General features: G+C 43.2%; 1 protein-coding gene across 1 annotated transcript in view; it reads right to left on the bottom strand.

Moving 5' to 3' along the window:
- Positions 1–1632: 1632 nt before the first annotated feature.
- The window catches only part of LOC124548075 (superoxide dismutase [Cu-Zn]-like), a 179586-nt gene continuing 163678 nt past the window's right edge, over positions 1633–17540 (bottom strand). Inside the window, exon 4 of the mRNA XM_047125152.1 lies at positions 1633–2859. Coding sequence (XP_046981108.1) covers positions 2566–2859 — 294 coding nt within the window. The 3' untranslated portion in view covers positions 1633–2565. The remainder of the gene's footprint in view (positions 2860–17540) is intronic.

Raw genomic sequence — 17540 nt, 5'->3', positions numbered from 1 at the left:
GATAAGCGGACATTTTCAATGAAGGAAGGAAGCATCCCCTTATGCTCGTTATTACTAGAGATTTGCAGGTTTATTTTCTTACCTCTGTTACGCTGACTATGCAATCGTAAGTATGGACGATGGTTTTCTTCGACGCTGCTTTTAACATCGTCTGCATAGTACCTACGAATTCAGAGCAACGGATGGTGAACGAACGCTATACTGAGGTAGGTGGACAATTTTGCAGCTTGCTTCAGTAAGTACCAGCGAACGCAAAGTGCCCATAACCGCCATGCCACACACTACAATCTAAGTGTGAGAATTAAGACTTTGTGCGTACTATTCTCACGAGAGATGCTACGACTAGAGCTCTGTGTTATGATTCAAAACGGGATTCGGTAAGATAAGAAAAGAGCAGCCTGAGGAACAGCCTACAGGAGCCTGGAATACATTGGTCAGATCGAATTTGTCTCTTTGCACAAAAGTACACCGAAAGCTTTGCGTGCTGTTTTGCAAGCGGTGCTAAGTGCAGAAAGCCACCGTTGGGGCAGAAACAGCGACAGTTAACCAAGGGTTCATCAGCAAGCACCGTCTTTGGAGGTTTGAATTCAATGTTCGGGCCGATGTGGACAATTAATGGCGCAGGAGCAAGATGTCCTATGACCAAATGTCCAAATCAAGGTCCGAGTAAGTAAAATGAGCAAAGCAGCAGAAACTTCGTTTTGATATTATTCAGTGGGACTAGTTAACTTCCTTTCCCCCAAGACGATGTGAGGGTTTGAGTGGGAAGTAGTTTTTGTCTAGAAGTACCGACAACTGTCGCATAATGACATCTGCACGTAAAAACAACGACAAGCATGAGCACTTTTAGGTAATACTGAAACAGAGAATTTTTTCCGACCAGATGAAGCTGTTATTTCCAGTTCTGAATATTTTAGAAACTACTGGTTTGTGTGGCTCCATATAATCTTCGGTTAAGATTATTCCCGAGAGATTAGTGTTGTTTGCAAGGGAAGTCATCTATACTTTCACTAGAATCTGAGAAAGGCAGCAATATGCAAGTGCTTTGTTCCTGCGAAAGATACCAAAAATGATGTGGGTGTGTGAAAGATTTTCTCCCAGTTACGAAGTTTTTTTGATAGTAATTTCAGGAGACTGTCCCAGGTAAACTGTTTCGGAATTAGCATACATCCTTGTACGTGACCTATACAATCGTTATTCTTTAACACAGCTGTTAAATAAAACTATTTCATTAAAAAATGTTTACATTTAATAACGGAGGATATTGCTTATCCTCTGCAGCGATATCAAAAATTGAAAAGCTCAGTCGTTGGCAGCGTAACATTTTCTCTGAATTTCTATTGCCTATATTCTTACAGAACGAATAAAACTGCTTAGTATAACTGAGTAAGCAGCAGCTTTTTTTTTTCAACCTAGTAACTCCTCTGGTAGATTTACTGTGGTCGTTTTAAACTAGATAAGGCTAAATAGAATATAGCAAATTCAACGCTGTTCTTAATTAATACATTGTACCAAAACATTATTCCACACTTGCCTCTCTTTGTCAGTGTGTAATATAAACCTTTCCAGTTGCCTACAGATCATACATTACATTATTTTATTTTATTTATTCATTTATTTATTTATGCAGTGATCATGTACTAATTGTATAGAATTTATAACGAATATGAATAAATGAATCTCTTACAGTTACAGATTTCGGCTGCCAAGCAACTAAGTAATATATATTAGTAAGGTGCCTTCTCATCTTGTAATTACGATGATTCAACAAAATCTCGGTTCATAAACACTGGAGGACAGAAACTAGTGATTTGTATCATGACAGGCGTTCATGTTGCTCAGTGGATCAACGATTCTCTCTGTGGTCAAGTTGGTGCCCCGTTATTGCTATCTTAGATATTCTGAAAATACATGGTTGACAAGTAGGCTTAGTACTCTTATTTCAACAACGTTCTCACTTTCGACAATACAATGAAATCGAGATAATATTCCTATCATGATACTAGCTGATTTAATTCCGTTGTTAGTGTCTATTGGACCATTATATAAGTATGATGAAGCACTATTCACCGCATGCAACTTGTTGTACTAGGTGCGGTAATCGGATGATGAGGTCTTCAGCGTTATCGTGTGGGACGTTTTCATCATTCAAGAGGTTGTGTCCATATTGATGTCAGCTGGCATAGTTTTGTTGTTTAGGTATCAGTGAACCATTAGACACGGACGTCGAAGAACTGAAGTGTGAGTTGCTATGTGAATGTGGTGCTCAGTTGGAGTTATCTTGCGGGAATTCCTCAGTCGAGGGGATATGTCCATCATCATGCCAGCTGATGTAATTCTATTATTGGCGTATCCGTGAGCTATTAGAGAAGCATGACTAAGCACGGTGCACTGAATGCAGTTGCTGCACTATTCGTGGTAACTGAGGCCTTTGGCATTAACTTGTGGGACTTTGTTGCCAGTCAAGAGGATATGTCCACTAGGATGGCCTCGATGTGCCAGTGTACATTGGACAAGGATGGCGAAGCGCTGTGCACCGAGCGAGAGTTGCTGCGGTGAGTGTGATCAGGCGGTGAGCTCCTCGGCGTTGTCCTGCGAGGCGTCATCTCCCGGCCCTTGCGGCTGGTGGGGGTGGGGGTGGGGGTGCGGGTGTCTGGGCTGCGCGGGCCGGCTGTAGGCGACGGTGCCGCAGATGGCGGCGGCGCCCGGCGGCTCCTTCCTCAGCAGCAGACCGCGGCCGGCGACGCCGCGCGGCCCCGTCAGGGAGATGACCGGCACGAGCAGGTTCACCGCCGCCGCGCCGTCGTCACCGGCCACCACCCCGCCCAGGTCGGCCAGCACGCCCGGTTCCGCAGACACCTGCGCAGACGCCGCAATACTGGAGCGCTCTCTAGGTTACGCAAAAACAGTCTCTTTGAGACTACGGTTGAGCATTAAGGGGGTCCAGGCAGCAACGTTTACTTTCTCAGAATCTGCTGGGAATAGAAATCGCGCGCGCGTGTGTGTGTGTGTGTGTGTGTGTGTGTGTGTGTGTGTGTGTGTGTGTGGTGTGATGGGGCTTATGGGCGCTCAACGTCGAGATCATCAGCTCCCTGACACACATTAAAGGGAACGAATGTGGACAGACCAAATAAAACTGAAACACACACGCAAAGAAAGTAGGAAAAGAAGGAAAAGAAGGAAAAGAAGGAAAATGCTACATAAGAAGGTAGAACGTAAGGAAAGGGAAAACGTAGCAACAAGAATGCCACAGTAAATTGTCATTGGCTGGCCACTTACATAAAATATGGGCGAGCTTGTCACACAGTGAGCAAATTAAGATCCTCTCCCTAAAATCTTTGTAAAAACATTTGAACTGGCACAGAACTTTAAAACTTTAACCACATTCGTCCGAGTGTTGTCTAAAAGAGATGGAAGGTCCGCTGGCAAGTCAGCCGCGGCCCGCTGGTCAGAAAATAAACCGCAATCCAATAAAACATGGTGCACAGTGACCTGGACGCCACAAGCACCACACATTAGAGGGTCCTCACGCCGGAGCAGGAATCCATGCGTCATGGGGCTGTGGCCTATCCGAAGCCGAGTGAGGAGAACCTCATCCCGCCTATGGGGCTAAAAGGAAGTACACCACACACGCGTTGTGAGCTTCAATATACGGAGCTTATTGTCAGGGACTTCCAGCCACACATCCTCCCACCGATAATGACTCGTGAGCTCTACAGCGAGGTGAGTGGTGTGGTGTGCAGGGGCATAGCACTCTGAGATACTTATGGATCGAGACACGCCTCCTTGGCTGCGAGATCTGCCCTTTCATTCCCAGCAATGCCGACATGCCCTGTAACCCAGCAGAAAGCCACCACCTTCCCCAATCGCTGTAGGTGGAGGAGGGCATCCTGGATGGTCTGGACTATTTTACAGGCTGGATACAAACGTTGCAAAGAGTGAAGGGCACTTAGTGAATCGAAACAGGAAGAATGTCTCATTTGCTCCAGTGCCCGCAAGGTCGCAGACAATTCTGCATCAAAGACAGTAAAAGTCTGAGGGAGTCGGACCTTGAGGACACGATCCGGAAAAACAACAGAGCAACCAATGGAATTCCCTTGCTTTGACCGATCTGTAGAAACAGCTACATAGTCGTGGTGCTCAGATAAAATGGAAGAAAATGCTGCATTAAAAACGGTGGCAGGAGTGCAATCTCTCTTGTACTGCAATAAATCTAAAATCACTCTGGGCCTCTTCAGTAACCAGGGTGGCAGGCGGTTAAAACCCGGGATTTGGGGTTGTACAGACTCCACACTGAGGGACTCTAGCACACGTTGCACACAGATCCCAAATGGCAAAGTAGCCCGGCGACGGTGGGAAAAAAGGCGGTCCAGAGGTGGATGAGCAACAAGATGGTGAGCAGGCGAGGTGGGAGCTGCAAGAAACTTACAAGCCTGGTGCACCAGGATGAGCTGCCGCCGGATGGTAAGTGGCGGTTCCCCAGCCTCAGCACAGAGGCTGGGTATGGGACAGGTCCGATAAGCACCCGTGGCCAGTCGAATCCCAGAAAAACAATGTGACTTGTAGGTTACACACTTCTAGCCACTGTAATGGAGGGATTTCTGGAAGTATTTATTAAAGATAATTATTATTTTTGTAATAAGCGGACGTGAAAATAAAACACTGTCTACACCAGGGGCGTCCAATGGGAGTTTCATATTGAAAATAATCAGTTAACCGTAACTGTACATAAACGGTCTTTTTTCCGATCGTATGATACATCCTGCTGATCATCTACAATCACTGCAGGTTGGGAACCAGTCCTACAAGAGAGTGCAAGAATTCAAATACTTAGGGGCACTTTCACTGAGAAATCGGCATGTGAAGCAGAGTTCAATGCCAGAATACAAGCACGAAACCGATCTTACCACAGCCTAGCACAACTGCTTCAGTCCAGATATCTCTCCAGACAGATCAAGATTCGACTGTACAAAACCCTGATCCATCCTGTTGTTCTATATGGCTCTGAGACATGGAGTATCCGGAAACAGGACTTCCATAAGCTCCTTGTTTTTGAGAGAAAAGTGCTTCGGAAGACCTTCGGTCCGGTTCTGGATGCAGATACAGTGGAATTGAGGATCAGATACAACCAAGACCTTGAGGAACTATACCAGCAGCCCAACATAGCAGGAACTGTCAAAGCCAAACGGATGCAGTGGGCCAGCCATGTGGCTCGGATCGAGGATCACAGATGGCCTCGGAAGCTCCTGGATTTCACTCCCACAGGAAAGAGACCGCCAGGGAGACCCAAGAAGTGTTGGAGGGATGGACTCCATGAAGATTTAAACCAAGTGTTAATAGATGTGGACGGATGGCGGATTGCAGCAAAGGACAGAATACAGTGGAGGAGAAAACTTGTAGATGCGTGCGGTCCACTGGGCCTGATCATGTAGTAGTAGTAGTAGTAGTAGTAGTAGTATGATACATCCTCGCTTCTTGAGGCTCTTTGACACTTGCTTTGGTCCACATGCGGTCCCCGCGCCGTGGGCTGAACACCCCTGGTCTACATTTTTCCATGCACACTAGTGGCAAAAAATCGCAATACCAAAAACAAAAAAAGATCTATAGTAATGAAATTTTGCGAATACATCTGTCTAGCTAACATATTTAAATGATAAACATTGCGAGATCACAGGTTAATGTAAGAGCGAGATAAGCATTGTAAACATAAAATGTTGGCACATGAAAAACTGGTGTAGCCGCCAGAATGTTGAATGCAAGTATGCTAAATTGCAAGCACTGTTGTATAGCTGCTGGATATCAGTTTGTAGGATGGAGTTTCATGCCTGACCGATCTGTACAGGAACAGTTCATGCTGTTTGTGGATGAAGCTGGAGTTGTCGTCCGATTATGTCCTATATGTGCTCAACTGCATACAGGTCTGGTGATCAAGCAGGCAAAGGGGCATGTTGACACTCTGTAGAGCCTTTTGGGTGACAATAGCGGTACTGGGGAGAGCGTTATCCTGTTGAAAAACACCTCCTGGAATGCTATTCATGAATGGCAGCACAGCAGGTCGAATCGCCAGATTAAACTGCAAATTTTCAGTCAGGGTGAGTGGGATAACCACAAGCGTGCTCCTGCCGTCATACGGAATCGCACTCTACACCATAGTTACGGATGAAGGTCCAATGTGTCTGGCGCAAACACGGATTGACTGCAGGCCATGACTGGCGTCCTTCTAATCAACACAAGGCCATCACTGGCACCGAGGCAGAACCAGCTTTCATCAGGAAACAACAGACCTCCACCCTGTCCTCCAATGAGCTCTCATTTGACAACACCGAAGACGATAATGGTGGTTGTTTAGGGTAAGTAGAATGGATGTTACAGAGCCTCTGGCTCGGAGCTGCCCTTGAAGTAAGCAATTTGTAACAGTTAGTTGTGTCGTCGCGACGCCAATTGCTGCTCAAATGTACAGTCGCTACATTCCTGACAAGTGTTCTTGGAATATTGCAGAAGGAACAAACAGCTCCTCCTTGTCCTATTACAAGACCTCCTTAAAACTCAGTAAGGTGTTGATAAATGCGCATTTTTCGTCTTAAAAGCATTCTTGACTAACATCGGCCGGCCGCGGCGACCGAGCGGTTCTAAGAGCTTCAGCTTGGAACCCCGCGACTGCTACGGTCGCAGGGTCGAATCCTGCCTCGGGCATGGATGTATGTGATGTCGGTAGGTTGGTTAGGTTTAAGTAGTTCTAAGTTCTACGGGACTGATGACTCAGATGTTAAGTCCCATAGTGTTCAGAGCCATTTGAACCATTCTTGACTAACATCGACTCACCATGTCCAATCTCAACGATAACTCTCACCACCGCTGTAGCGTGTATTTGAAGCAAACCCAGTTTGCATCTTCATATGCCGCTACCAGCGCCACTCTTGCACGACTGCCCCGAAATTTTAAGAGACGTCATCTTTAGTTGAATTTGGGGGAGACGACCAAACAGCCAGGTCATCTGTCCGATCAGATTAGGGAAGGCTGGGGAAAGAAGTCAGCCGTGCCTTTTCACAGGAACCGTCCCGGAATTTGCCTGAAGGGATTTAGGGAAATCAGGGAATACCTAAACCAGGATGACCGGACACAAGATTGAACCGTCGTCCCCCCCGAATGCGAGTCCGCTGTGCTAACCATCATCTTTCAGATGTAGGAACACGCCTGCCAACTTGTGTTTATGTCGCACAACTTCTTCGTTGTGTTGAGTTTTGTTTCTGTCAATGTATGTAAGGCTTTAGATTTTTTGAGATTTATAAAATAAGAAAATTCCCATGTAAAAATATTTACAATACTCCAATGGACATAGTCTGCAATTTTGAACGAATTCTGGCAAGTAGAAACTGAGAAAAAGTACACTTTATTCTTAAAAACTGCAGCTTACGCGAAACAGCCTTTCATATTATCTGTACATCCCAGCTCCACATGATGGGTTGTTTACAACCTCTTCCATCTCATCTTGCAGTTTTTTTTCCTGCTCGTCTGTGCCGTCTTGGTTCAAATGGCTCTGAGCACTATGCGACTTAACTTCTGAGGTCATCAGTCGCCTAGAACTTAGAACTAATTAAACCTAACTAACCTAAGGACGTCACACTCATCCATGCCCGAAGCAGGATACGAATCTGCGACCGTAGCGGTCTCGCGGTTGCAGACTGACGCGCCTAGAACCGCACGGCTACACATGCCGGCTGTGCAGTCTTGCCTTTGTTTCAAAGTCTCTAATAGCTCTCTCTTATGCCTTAAGTCCTTCTGTATCTAAATTTAACATTTGTTTCACTGTGAAATGACCAACAGTTTGTAGCAGATTTTTCAGAACTTCTTCCCCTACAACATATGCTTATTGAACATCGCCGCTGCATCAAAGACACCAAAATCCACTTCACTAATTGACATACACGGTCTTGGCAGTTCTGGTCCAGACCACCCTGGTGATGGACTCGTTAGGATTCTGGGTGCAGCCATGCAGACGTTTCCTCAGTCTAACACCTGACAAATCGCTGAAAGTTTCTATCAAGACCTTCACTATGACAAAACGTGAAGCTGGTTTGTGAATAAATATCTGGCCATTTTGCTGTGCTCTGTTGTACAGGGTCCGGCAATAATACCTCGCCGCGCGGGATTAGCCGAAAGGTCTAGAGCGCTGCAGTCACGTACTGTGCGGCTGGTCCCTGCGGAGGATAGTCCTCCCGCGGGCATGGGTGCGTGTGTTTGTCCTTAGGATAATTTAGGTTAAGTAGTGTGTAAGCTTAGGGACTGATTACCTTAGCAGTTAAGTCCCGTAAGATTTCACACACATTTGGACAATAAAACCTCCCACATTTGCCGTAGCCGGTGTGCGAGTTGTGAGGATACTGATGTGGAGTGTGTTTTGTTTGAAAGCGGTGTACGTGCCATTTTCAGTGTGCGCCATGGCGTGGCTTGGTAAGCATCGTGCGTTTGTTGTGGAGGAATTTATTCGTAACGCTGGTTCCGTGATTAGTACCCAGCGAGCGTTTCGGAGACGATTCGAACTTGGCCGACGTGATCGTGCCCGAAATAGAAAAACTATTCAACTGTGGGAGTCAGACTTTAGAAAGACAGGTTCAGCACTGAAAATAAAACGTATTGGGCGTCCTCGGACTGCAACAACGCTGGAAAATGTGGTGCGTGTGAGTGTCAGTGGAACAGTAGCCAAAGCGTTCAGCACTCAAACGTGCAGCCGCCCTGGGATTATCTGATAGGAGTGTAAGATGAATTCTTCATAGAGAACTTCATATGCGCCCCTCAAAAGTGATGGTTACCCAGGAATTAAGTGAAAGAAATTTTGAAGCTCGCAGAGCTGCGTGTGAGGAAATTCTTCAAAACATTTCACCTGGCGCTTTGTTTATTCCTTCGGACGAGACTCATTTCCACTTATCAGGAACTGTAAACAAACAGAATTTCCTCTACTGGGCTGCAGAAAACCCTCGTGAAATTCATCAGCGACCACTACACAGCCCTCATGTGACGGTTTGGTGCGCCGTTGCTGAATGTTTCGTGCGGTCACCGTATTTTTTCGAAGAAGATGGCCACACGGTAACGGTTAATTCAAACCGTTGTCACATGCTAGAGACCTTCCTCTAACCTAGGCTAAAGCAGTTCGTTGCAGGTCAAGAAGATCAAGAAGTGTGGTTCCAGCAATACGGAGCAACATCCCTCACTTCTCGGAGTTCTTTAGAAATGTTGCGCAAGTTGGTTCCTGGTCATCTTGTCTCTTTGTATGAGGAGACATCGCCTGACCCTCAAGGCCACCTGATTTATCACAATGATTTTTTTCTTTGGGGACACTTAATGGCTCTAGTGTACAAACATCGTCCCACAACACTGCAAGCACTTAAAGAGGACATTACCCAAGACGTAGCAGCTATTCCAAGAGAAAAAACACAAAGATGTATTGAGAATTGTCGGGACAGACTTCGTCAATGTGTCAAGACTGGAGCACGTAATTTAGCAGATATAATTTTTAAAACCAAATAAACCAAAATGTCAAAGTATGTATTTTTCATAAATAAAAGTAATTTTGCTCTATTATATTTACTTTTTCTGTGACAACATATTAAAATGAGGGGCATTTTATAGTCGGACACTGTATTCGCACCATGAATCACTTTCTGGAGGACACAGGCCATGAAAAGGTTTATCGCTTGCTGAAGACAGGTGAAACAAAACTGCCCATACAGCTTTTCTCAAATCTTCTACGATATTAACATTTTGGCTGATGGGCGTGCCATAATAATTTTGAATTTTATCTATGGCAGATTCGGTACGTCTATGTTACCACCTAATCACCTGACAATTTCTTTCCCTTTATGCAGTTTTGAGTCGTTGCAGCCTCTTACCCATCAATAAAATTACTGTAGCTGGGATTCATAGTCATAAAAAAAATTTTTGAAGGACATGTTTCCGCCAGTGACCGTTATAAGTTTTTATTACACTATTGCAATTTCGACATTAGGCCATTATCAAGTGATATTATGGCTTTAAGGCATGTCAACGTAATGTAAGCTGACACATTTGTATGTCGTTATCAATTCTGTTAAATACACTCGTGACCTTGTTACACAGCGCGAACACACGTATTCAAACACTGTAAAATAACATAATCTGTAAGTGCAGATCATGTTGTTTTACAATGTTTGAATACGTGTGCTCGCACTGTGTAACAACGTCGCTACATGTGTAGCGTGTAGCTTCGCGTAATATTGCTTATAGTATTTGCAGATCATTAACATGTCTTTACTTGTGGTCAAACTTGATGCTCGTTGTTCAGTGGTATGGCTAATCTTCGATGCACATGGTACATAATTGGGTTTGGACTAACCCATCCGAATAATAGGGTTGTTGAATACATCACACTCTCGTTTATTGAAATGCTTCCAGCATTTTCCAGTCCATCTAGAATTTTTCGATGTTCGGTTCTTTCTTATGTAGTGGTCCAGGATGCCGCAAGTGTGACGTACGGATAGTTGTATTCCTTCTTATATCAATAATTACGTTTTGAGACAAAATAATTTGTTACAAATTGAACTGAAACTTCTCTAATTTATTCAGATTACCACCCCACCGACGAATGCATGTTCAAAGATTTGTTTACTTAGGTGATGTTGAGTTCACCTTGTATTCTGCATTAAACTTAAACCACTCGTCCCCTGCTTTCAGCAGGAATGTTAGTCAAAGCAAGGCACAATAAGCAGTTACTGTAAAGGTTCCTAATAATTTCCATTGGTGGAAAGTCTTCGGTACTCTATTCATGCTTTTCGGATTAGCAGGTAAGCGACGGCGTGAAGGTTCCGTGACTGTTCGCTGTTTATCATTTCACGTCCTACATGACTGCCATCTATATTTGTTAGGTTTTTAGATAGAAAAGTGTTAGATTATCAGACTGAGCCATGTATGCTCATTTCACATAACTCACCTGTAAGATGGATTAACTACACAGTCTCCAAATCACATTATAAACTTGTTACCAATGAGTGTTATCATAAAACCTACTTAAAATTGGTTTATGCCTTCAGTTGTTTCCGTTGCGCAAAGTACGCGTTAACTTCCCTCGAATATGTTTCCTGAAATTATTTTATCCGTTTTGGTTGGATAACTTTGAAGAGAAGGGGCATGATCGTTCCTTTACAAAAGATTTTATATTTGCGCAATTGTTTTCATAAATTACACTGAAGGAAATACTGCAACCAGCCACAAGTTTTCTTGATGTTCAAGAGTGTGTGTATTCATAAGGGATCAAACTGCTGAAGTCATCGGTGCCTAGACTTACACACAACTTTAACATATGCTAAGAACAACACATACACCCATGCCTGCAGGAGGACTCGAACTTCTGGCTCGATGGGCCGCGAAATCCGTGACATGGAGCCTCAAACCGCGCGGCCAATCCGCCCTGCAAAATGCTTTTGTTATCTCACTAATAGATTCGGGCCTGAGCCCATCGTCGCCCGCATCTCGTGGTCGTGCGGTAGCGTTCTCGCTTCCCACGCCCGGGTTCCCGGGTTCGATTCCCGGCGGGGTCAGGGATTTTCTCTGCCTCGTGATGGCTGGGTGTTGTGTGCTGTCCTTAGGTTAGTTAGGTTTAAGTAGTTCTAAGATCTAGGGGACTGATGACCATAGATGTTAAGTCCCATAGTGCTCAGAGCCATTTGAACCAACCATTTTGAGCCCATCGTCAGGAAATTGTACGACGAGCTGGTATTTCAGAACCACTCATCAGTGCTGGAAACGTCCGTAAAAGGACAGCGGGCTGCCGAAGTCATAAAACTGGGGCTGTTGGTTGGATGAGTCTTGTTTCCAACGGTTTCCCACTTCTGGCCGAATTTACGTCCCAAGAGTGAAACATGGGGGGTGGGGGTTCGTTGCTGATTTGGACAGCCATACCGTGATATTCTACGGGTCCCTTGGTTACTCTGCAAGGAAGCATTACTGCGAAGTACTATGTGACCATTTTGGCTTCTCACGTCCATTCCATGTTACAACGTTTCTTCGTTAATGAAGATTCTGTTTTCCAAGACGACGGGGCCTCTGTTCACACAGCTCGCGTTGTCAAGGACTGTTTTATTGAGCGCGAGGTTGAATCGAAGCATCCCCCGGGCCACCGCTGTCACCAGGTCTCACTATTATATTGTGATCTACTTTGAAGAGGAGGGTACGTGATCGCTAGTTTACGAAAGATTTTACGTTTGCACAAATTTAAATTTTTTTTTGTAAACTATGCATCACAAAAATTTTGTTATACTTTAGGACACAAATGCAAAAGAAATCAGCGCTACCATATGACGATGGGCTCAGGCCCGAAATTAGTAATGGTACAACTTTTGGCTGGTCGAAGTGTCTCCTACAGTGTAATTTTCTTGAAATATTGTTATATGCATTTAAATCATTTCTTGAGTCTAAACTTTATGTAGAAAGGGTCACATACTCAGGGCACTCTTTCTGAAGCCAGATTTTTATGTGTACTCAGATAGGACGAGTGAGGGGGCTAGCTTACAACCTACTTCGTCCCAAGATCCGCCAACTGAATGATGATGGACCTCCGTTTTCTCACAAAAGACGTCTCGTGAAATGAATAAAATGAGAGAGGAAGAATCAATTAAAATTTCACGAAACTGTAGTATTTCAACCTAAACGCCTCTGGTGTATTTAACAGGAGGAGACTACACGTCACACGCCATTTCTCAGCTTAGGTACTTATAAAACGACGGACACTTACGAAATAACCATTGTGTATTCAGCGTCCACTTTTCAAACTTGCATGGATCACTATACTGCCTTCCTCCAAGACACAACAGGACTTCAGTAATCACAGTTCTGTGAATGATAACGTTCTCTTCATCACGTTTCCTTCCTCAATAAGCGATAGCAATAACAGATCCTACATTTACCTTCTTCCCTGGAAAATATCACTGTAAATAAGTGCTAATCTCATTCACGTTTAAAATTCGGTGAAAATATGCAAGCATATTGCCAAAATAAAAATGTCGATGATGGTCTTGGTAAGCACCGCTTGTAATCTTCTCCAGTCTTTCGTTCAATCATTGTTTATCGAAGAAAAAAATACACAGCTGCGATATGAGTAGCACACTGGAAAGACCTCTAGAACAATAAAATTCATAGAACATCAAATTGATTATTATGGGCTAAATTATGTTCCTCCTACATATATTTCCTTTTTGTGCTGTTTCCATTGGAAATCCGTGCACGAGAGGTAGAGTGACCAGACAGAAAGGTCCTTCCCAAAATACCGAAAGAGGAAATACCTCTTCATCACCGTGATAGAAGGAGAAAATGAAGCCGATGTAGAAGAAATAGTCCACACAAGGGCTGGAGGTACAGGGGTAGGATAAAAATATTGAAACATTGCAATAAATGCAGTCTACAGCTACATCTGCGTGATTACTCTGCTATTCACAAAAAGTGCCTGGCAGAGGGTTCAATGAGCCACCTTCAAGCTGTGTCTCTGCCGTTCCACAACGGCACGCGGGAAAAACGAGCGCTTAAATCTTTCTGTGTGAGCCCTTATTTCTCTTATAATATCGTGATGATCATTCCTCCCTATGTAAGTGGGTGCCAACAGAATGTTTTCACAATCGGAGGAGAAAACTGGTGATTGAAATTTCATGAGAAGATCCCGCCGCAACGAAAAACGCCTTTGTTTTAATGATTGCCACTCCACGTATCATGTCTGTGACACTATCTCCCCTATTTCGCGATAATACAAAACGAGCTGCCTTTCTTTGTACTTTTTCGATGTCATCTGTTAGTCCCACCTGATGTGGATCCCACACCGCACAGCAATACTCCAGAATAGAGCGGACAATCGTCGTGTAAGCAGTCTCTTTAGTAGACCTGTTGCACTTCCTAAGTGTTCTGTCAATGAATCTAAGTCTTTGGTTTGCTCTACCCACAATATTATCTATGTGATCGTTCCAATTTAGGTTATTTGTAATTGTAATCCCTAAGTATTTAGCTGAATTTACAGCCTTCAGATTTGTGTGACTTACAGCGCAATCGAAATTTGGTTGATTTTAGTACTCAGAACTTCACACTTTCCTTCATTCAGGGTCAATTGCCACTTTTAGCGCCCCACAGATATCTTATCTAAATCATTTTTCAAGTCGTTTTGACCACCTGATGACGGTAAATGACAGCATCATCTGCAAACACTCTAAGACGGCTACTCAGATTGTCTCCTATGTCGTTAATATAAAAAAGGAACAATAGAGGGCCTATAACACCACCTTTGGGAACGCCGGATATTACTTCTATTGTACTAGATGACTTTCCGTCTTATACTACGAACTGTGACCTTTCTGACAGGAAATCACGAATCCAGTCGCACAACTGAGGCGATATTCCGTAGGCACGCAGTCTGGTTAGAAGACGCTTGTGAGGAACGGTGTCGAAAGCCTTCTGGAAATCTAAAAATATGGCATCAATTTGACATCCCCTGTCGATAGTACTCATTACTTCATGAGTATAAAGAGCTACTTGTGTTTCACAAGACCGATATTTTCTGAAACCGTGATGACTGTGTCAATAAGTCGTTTTCTTCGAGGTACTTCATGGTGTTCAAATACAGTATATGTTCCAAAACCCTACTGCAAATCGACGTTAGTGATGTAGGGGTGCAATTCAGCGGATTACTCCTACTTCCCTTTTTGGGTATTGGTATGACTAGAGCAATTTTCCAGTCTTTAGGTACGGATCTGTCTGAGCGTGTGGTTGTATATAATTGCTAAATATGGAGCTATTTTACCGGCATACTCTGAGAGGAATCTGACTGGTATACAATCTGGACCGGAGGCCTTGCCTTTATTAGGTGATTTAAGCTGCTTTGTTACACCGACGATATCAACTTTTATGTTTCTCATCTTGGCAGTTGTTCTTGATTGGAATTCAGGAATATTTACTTCGTCTTCTTTGGTGAAGGAGTTTCTTGAACAGAAATGCTGTAGGTTGCCAAGCCTGCAGATTGTGCTGTTGTATTTGAGCACGAACAGCACCGTCGCAATGTCCTCAATACGTTGCAAAAGTGAACCGTGTTTATAACAGTGCCCTGTGTAGTTCCGAGTGCATTACGTCGGAGCTAAGTGAATTCGAACGTAGCCAAATTGTTGGTTCTCGTACGATGGGTGCTTCCGTAACTAAGGGAGCTTAAATGCTCGGTGTTTCAAGAAGCATTCTATCGAACATTTATACCGCACACAGGAAAATCGGAAAAACATCTTCTAAGTCACAATGCTGAATGAAATGTGTGTTGAGAGACCGTTTCTGAGAGACATTGAAGAGGATTGTGAAGAAAAATGTGGACGACAGCTGCAAAAGTCACTACAGAGCCGAATATCGCACAAGCGAATGCTGTCAGTCTTGAAACAACACGAAACCCATTCCAAACAGTAATGTAAGGTGCTTAAAAAAGTTATTAGGAAGGCAAAAAGTATGTGGTATGCAGATAGAATAGCTAAGTCTCTGGATAAAATTAAAACCATATGGTCAGTCGTAAAGGAAGTGGCTGGTCTGCAGAGACAGGTCGAGGATATAGAATCAGTGCATAGTGGGAATGTCCCTGTTAAAGATAAGTCTCATATATGTGCAGTATTTAATAATCACTCTCTGAATATAGTAGGAGAACTAAATAGAAACCTAGTCCCAACAGGGAATCATATAGCGCTCGTAGAAAAAAGTGTTCCGAGACTGTTACCTGAAATGCTCCTCCATGATACTGACAGAGGGAGATTGAGTTAATTATTAAATCACTAAAGACCAAGAACTCTCATGGATATGACTGGTTATCTAGCAGAATACTGAAGTATTGTTCTATGTATGTTAGCCCAGTACTTAGTCATATCTGTAACTTTTCCTTTAGGAGTGGTCGGTTTCCTGACCGATTAAAGTACTCGGTAGTGAAGCCACTTTATAAAAAGGGAGACAGGGATAATGTTGATCATTATAGACCTATTTCTATGCCATCGGTGTTTGCTATAGTTATCGAGAGGGTTGTATATACAAGGTTACTGCAGCATTTAAATTCACATAATTTGCTGTCAAATGTACAGTTTGGTTTTAGAAATGGCTCAACAACTGAAAATGCTATATTCTCTTTTCTCTGTGAGGTTTTGGACGGATTAAATAAAAGGTTGCGAACGTTAGGTGTTTTCTTTGATTTAACGAAGGCTTTTGACTGTGTTGACCACAAAATATTACTGCAGAAGTTTGAACATTATGGAGTAAGGGAGTAGCTTACAATTGGTTCGCCTCTTACTTTAAGAACAGAAAGCAGAAGGTAATTCTCCGCAATATTGAGAGTGGTAATGATGTTCAGTCCCAATGGGGCATTGTTAAATGGGGCGTTCCCCAAGGATCGGTGCTGGGGCCACTGCTGTTTCTTATTTATATATATGATATGCCTTCTAGTATTACAGGTGATTCAAAAATATTTCTGTTTGCTGATGACACCAGCTTGGTAGTGAAGGATCTTGTGTGTAATATTGAAACATTATCATATAATGTAGTTCATGAAATAAGTTCGTGGATTGTGGAAAATAATTTGATGCTAACTCACAGTAAGACTCAGTTTTTACAGTTTCTAATTCACAATTCAACATGAACTGATATTTTAATCAGACAGAATGGGCATGTTATAAGCGAGACGGAGCAGTTCAAGTTCCTAGGCGTACGGATAGATTGTAAGCTGTTGTCGAAAGCCCATGTTCAGGATCTTGTTCAGAAACTCAATGCCGCTTTATTTACCATTAAAACAGTATCTGAAATAAGTGATATTTCAACACGAAAAGTAGTCTACTTCGCATATTTTCATACGCTTGTGTCATATGGTATTATTTTTTGGGGTAATTCTTCCGATTCAAAAACGGTATTTTTGGCTCAAAAACGGGCTGTTCGAGCTATATGTGGTGTGAGTTCGAGGACCTCTTGTCGACCCTTATTCAATAGTCTGGGAATTCTGACATTGCCCTCACAGTATATATTTTCTTTAATGTTTGCTGTTAGCAATATTAGCTTATTCCCAGCAGTTAGCAGCTTTCACTCAGTTAATACTAGGCAGAAATCAAATCTGCATGTGGAATGCACTTCCTTGACTCTTGTGCAGTATTCTGCTGCATCCATTTTCAATAAGCTACCACAAGAACTCAAAAATCTTAGCAGTAGCCCAAACGCTTTTAAGTTAAACTGAAGAGTTTCCTCATGGCTCACTCCTATTCTGTCGAGGAGCTCCTGGAAGAGCTAAAAAATTTACAAATTCCAGTGTTACATTCTTGATTTTCTTTATTTAAACTAACGACGTGTTGCCTGAATATGTTTCTTATATTTCATTTTATCTGTTTCTACAATCGTGTTATAATTTCATGTATTGACTCGTTCCATGACCATGGAGACTTCTCCTTAATGTGGTCCCACGGAACAATAAATAAATAAATAAATAAAAATAAAAATAAATAAATAAAAAGGACCTCCACAAGCATAGAACT

Source organism: Schistocerca americana, chromosome 1 (assembly GCF_021461395.2).
Source record: "Schistocerca americana isolate TAMUIC-IGC-003095 chromosome 1, iqSchAmer2.1, whole genome shotgun sequence".
Lineage (NCBI taxonomy): Eukaryota > Metazoa > Arthropoda > Insecta > Orthoptera > Acrididae > Schistocerca > Schistocerca americana.
The sequence above is the reverse complement of the archived record's forward strand: the minus strand, read 5'-3'. Positions and strand labels throughout refer to the sequence as shown.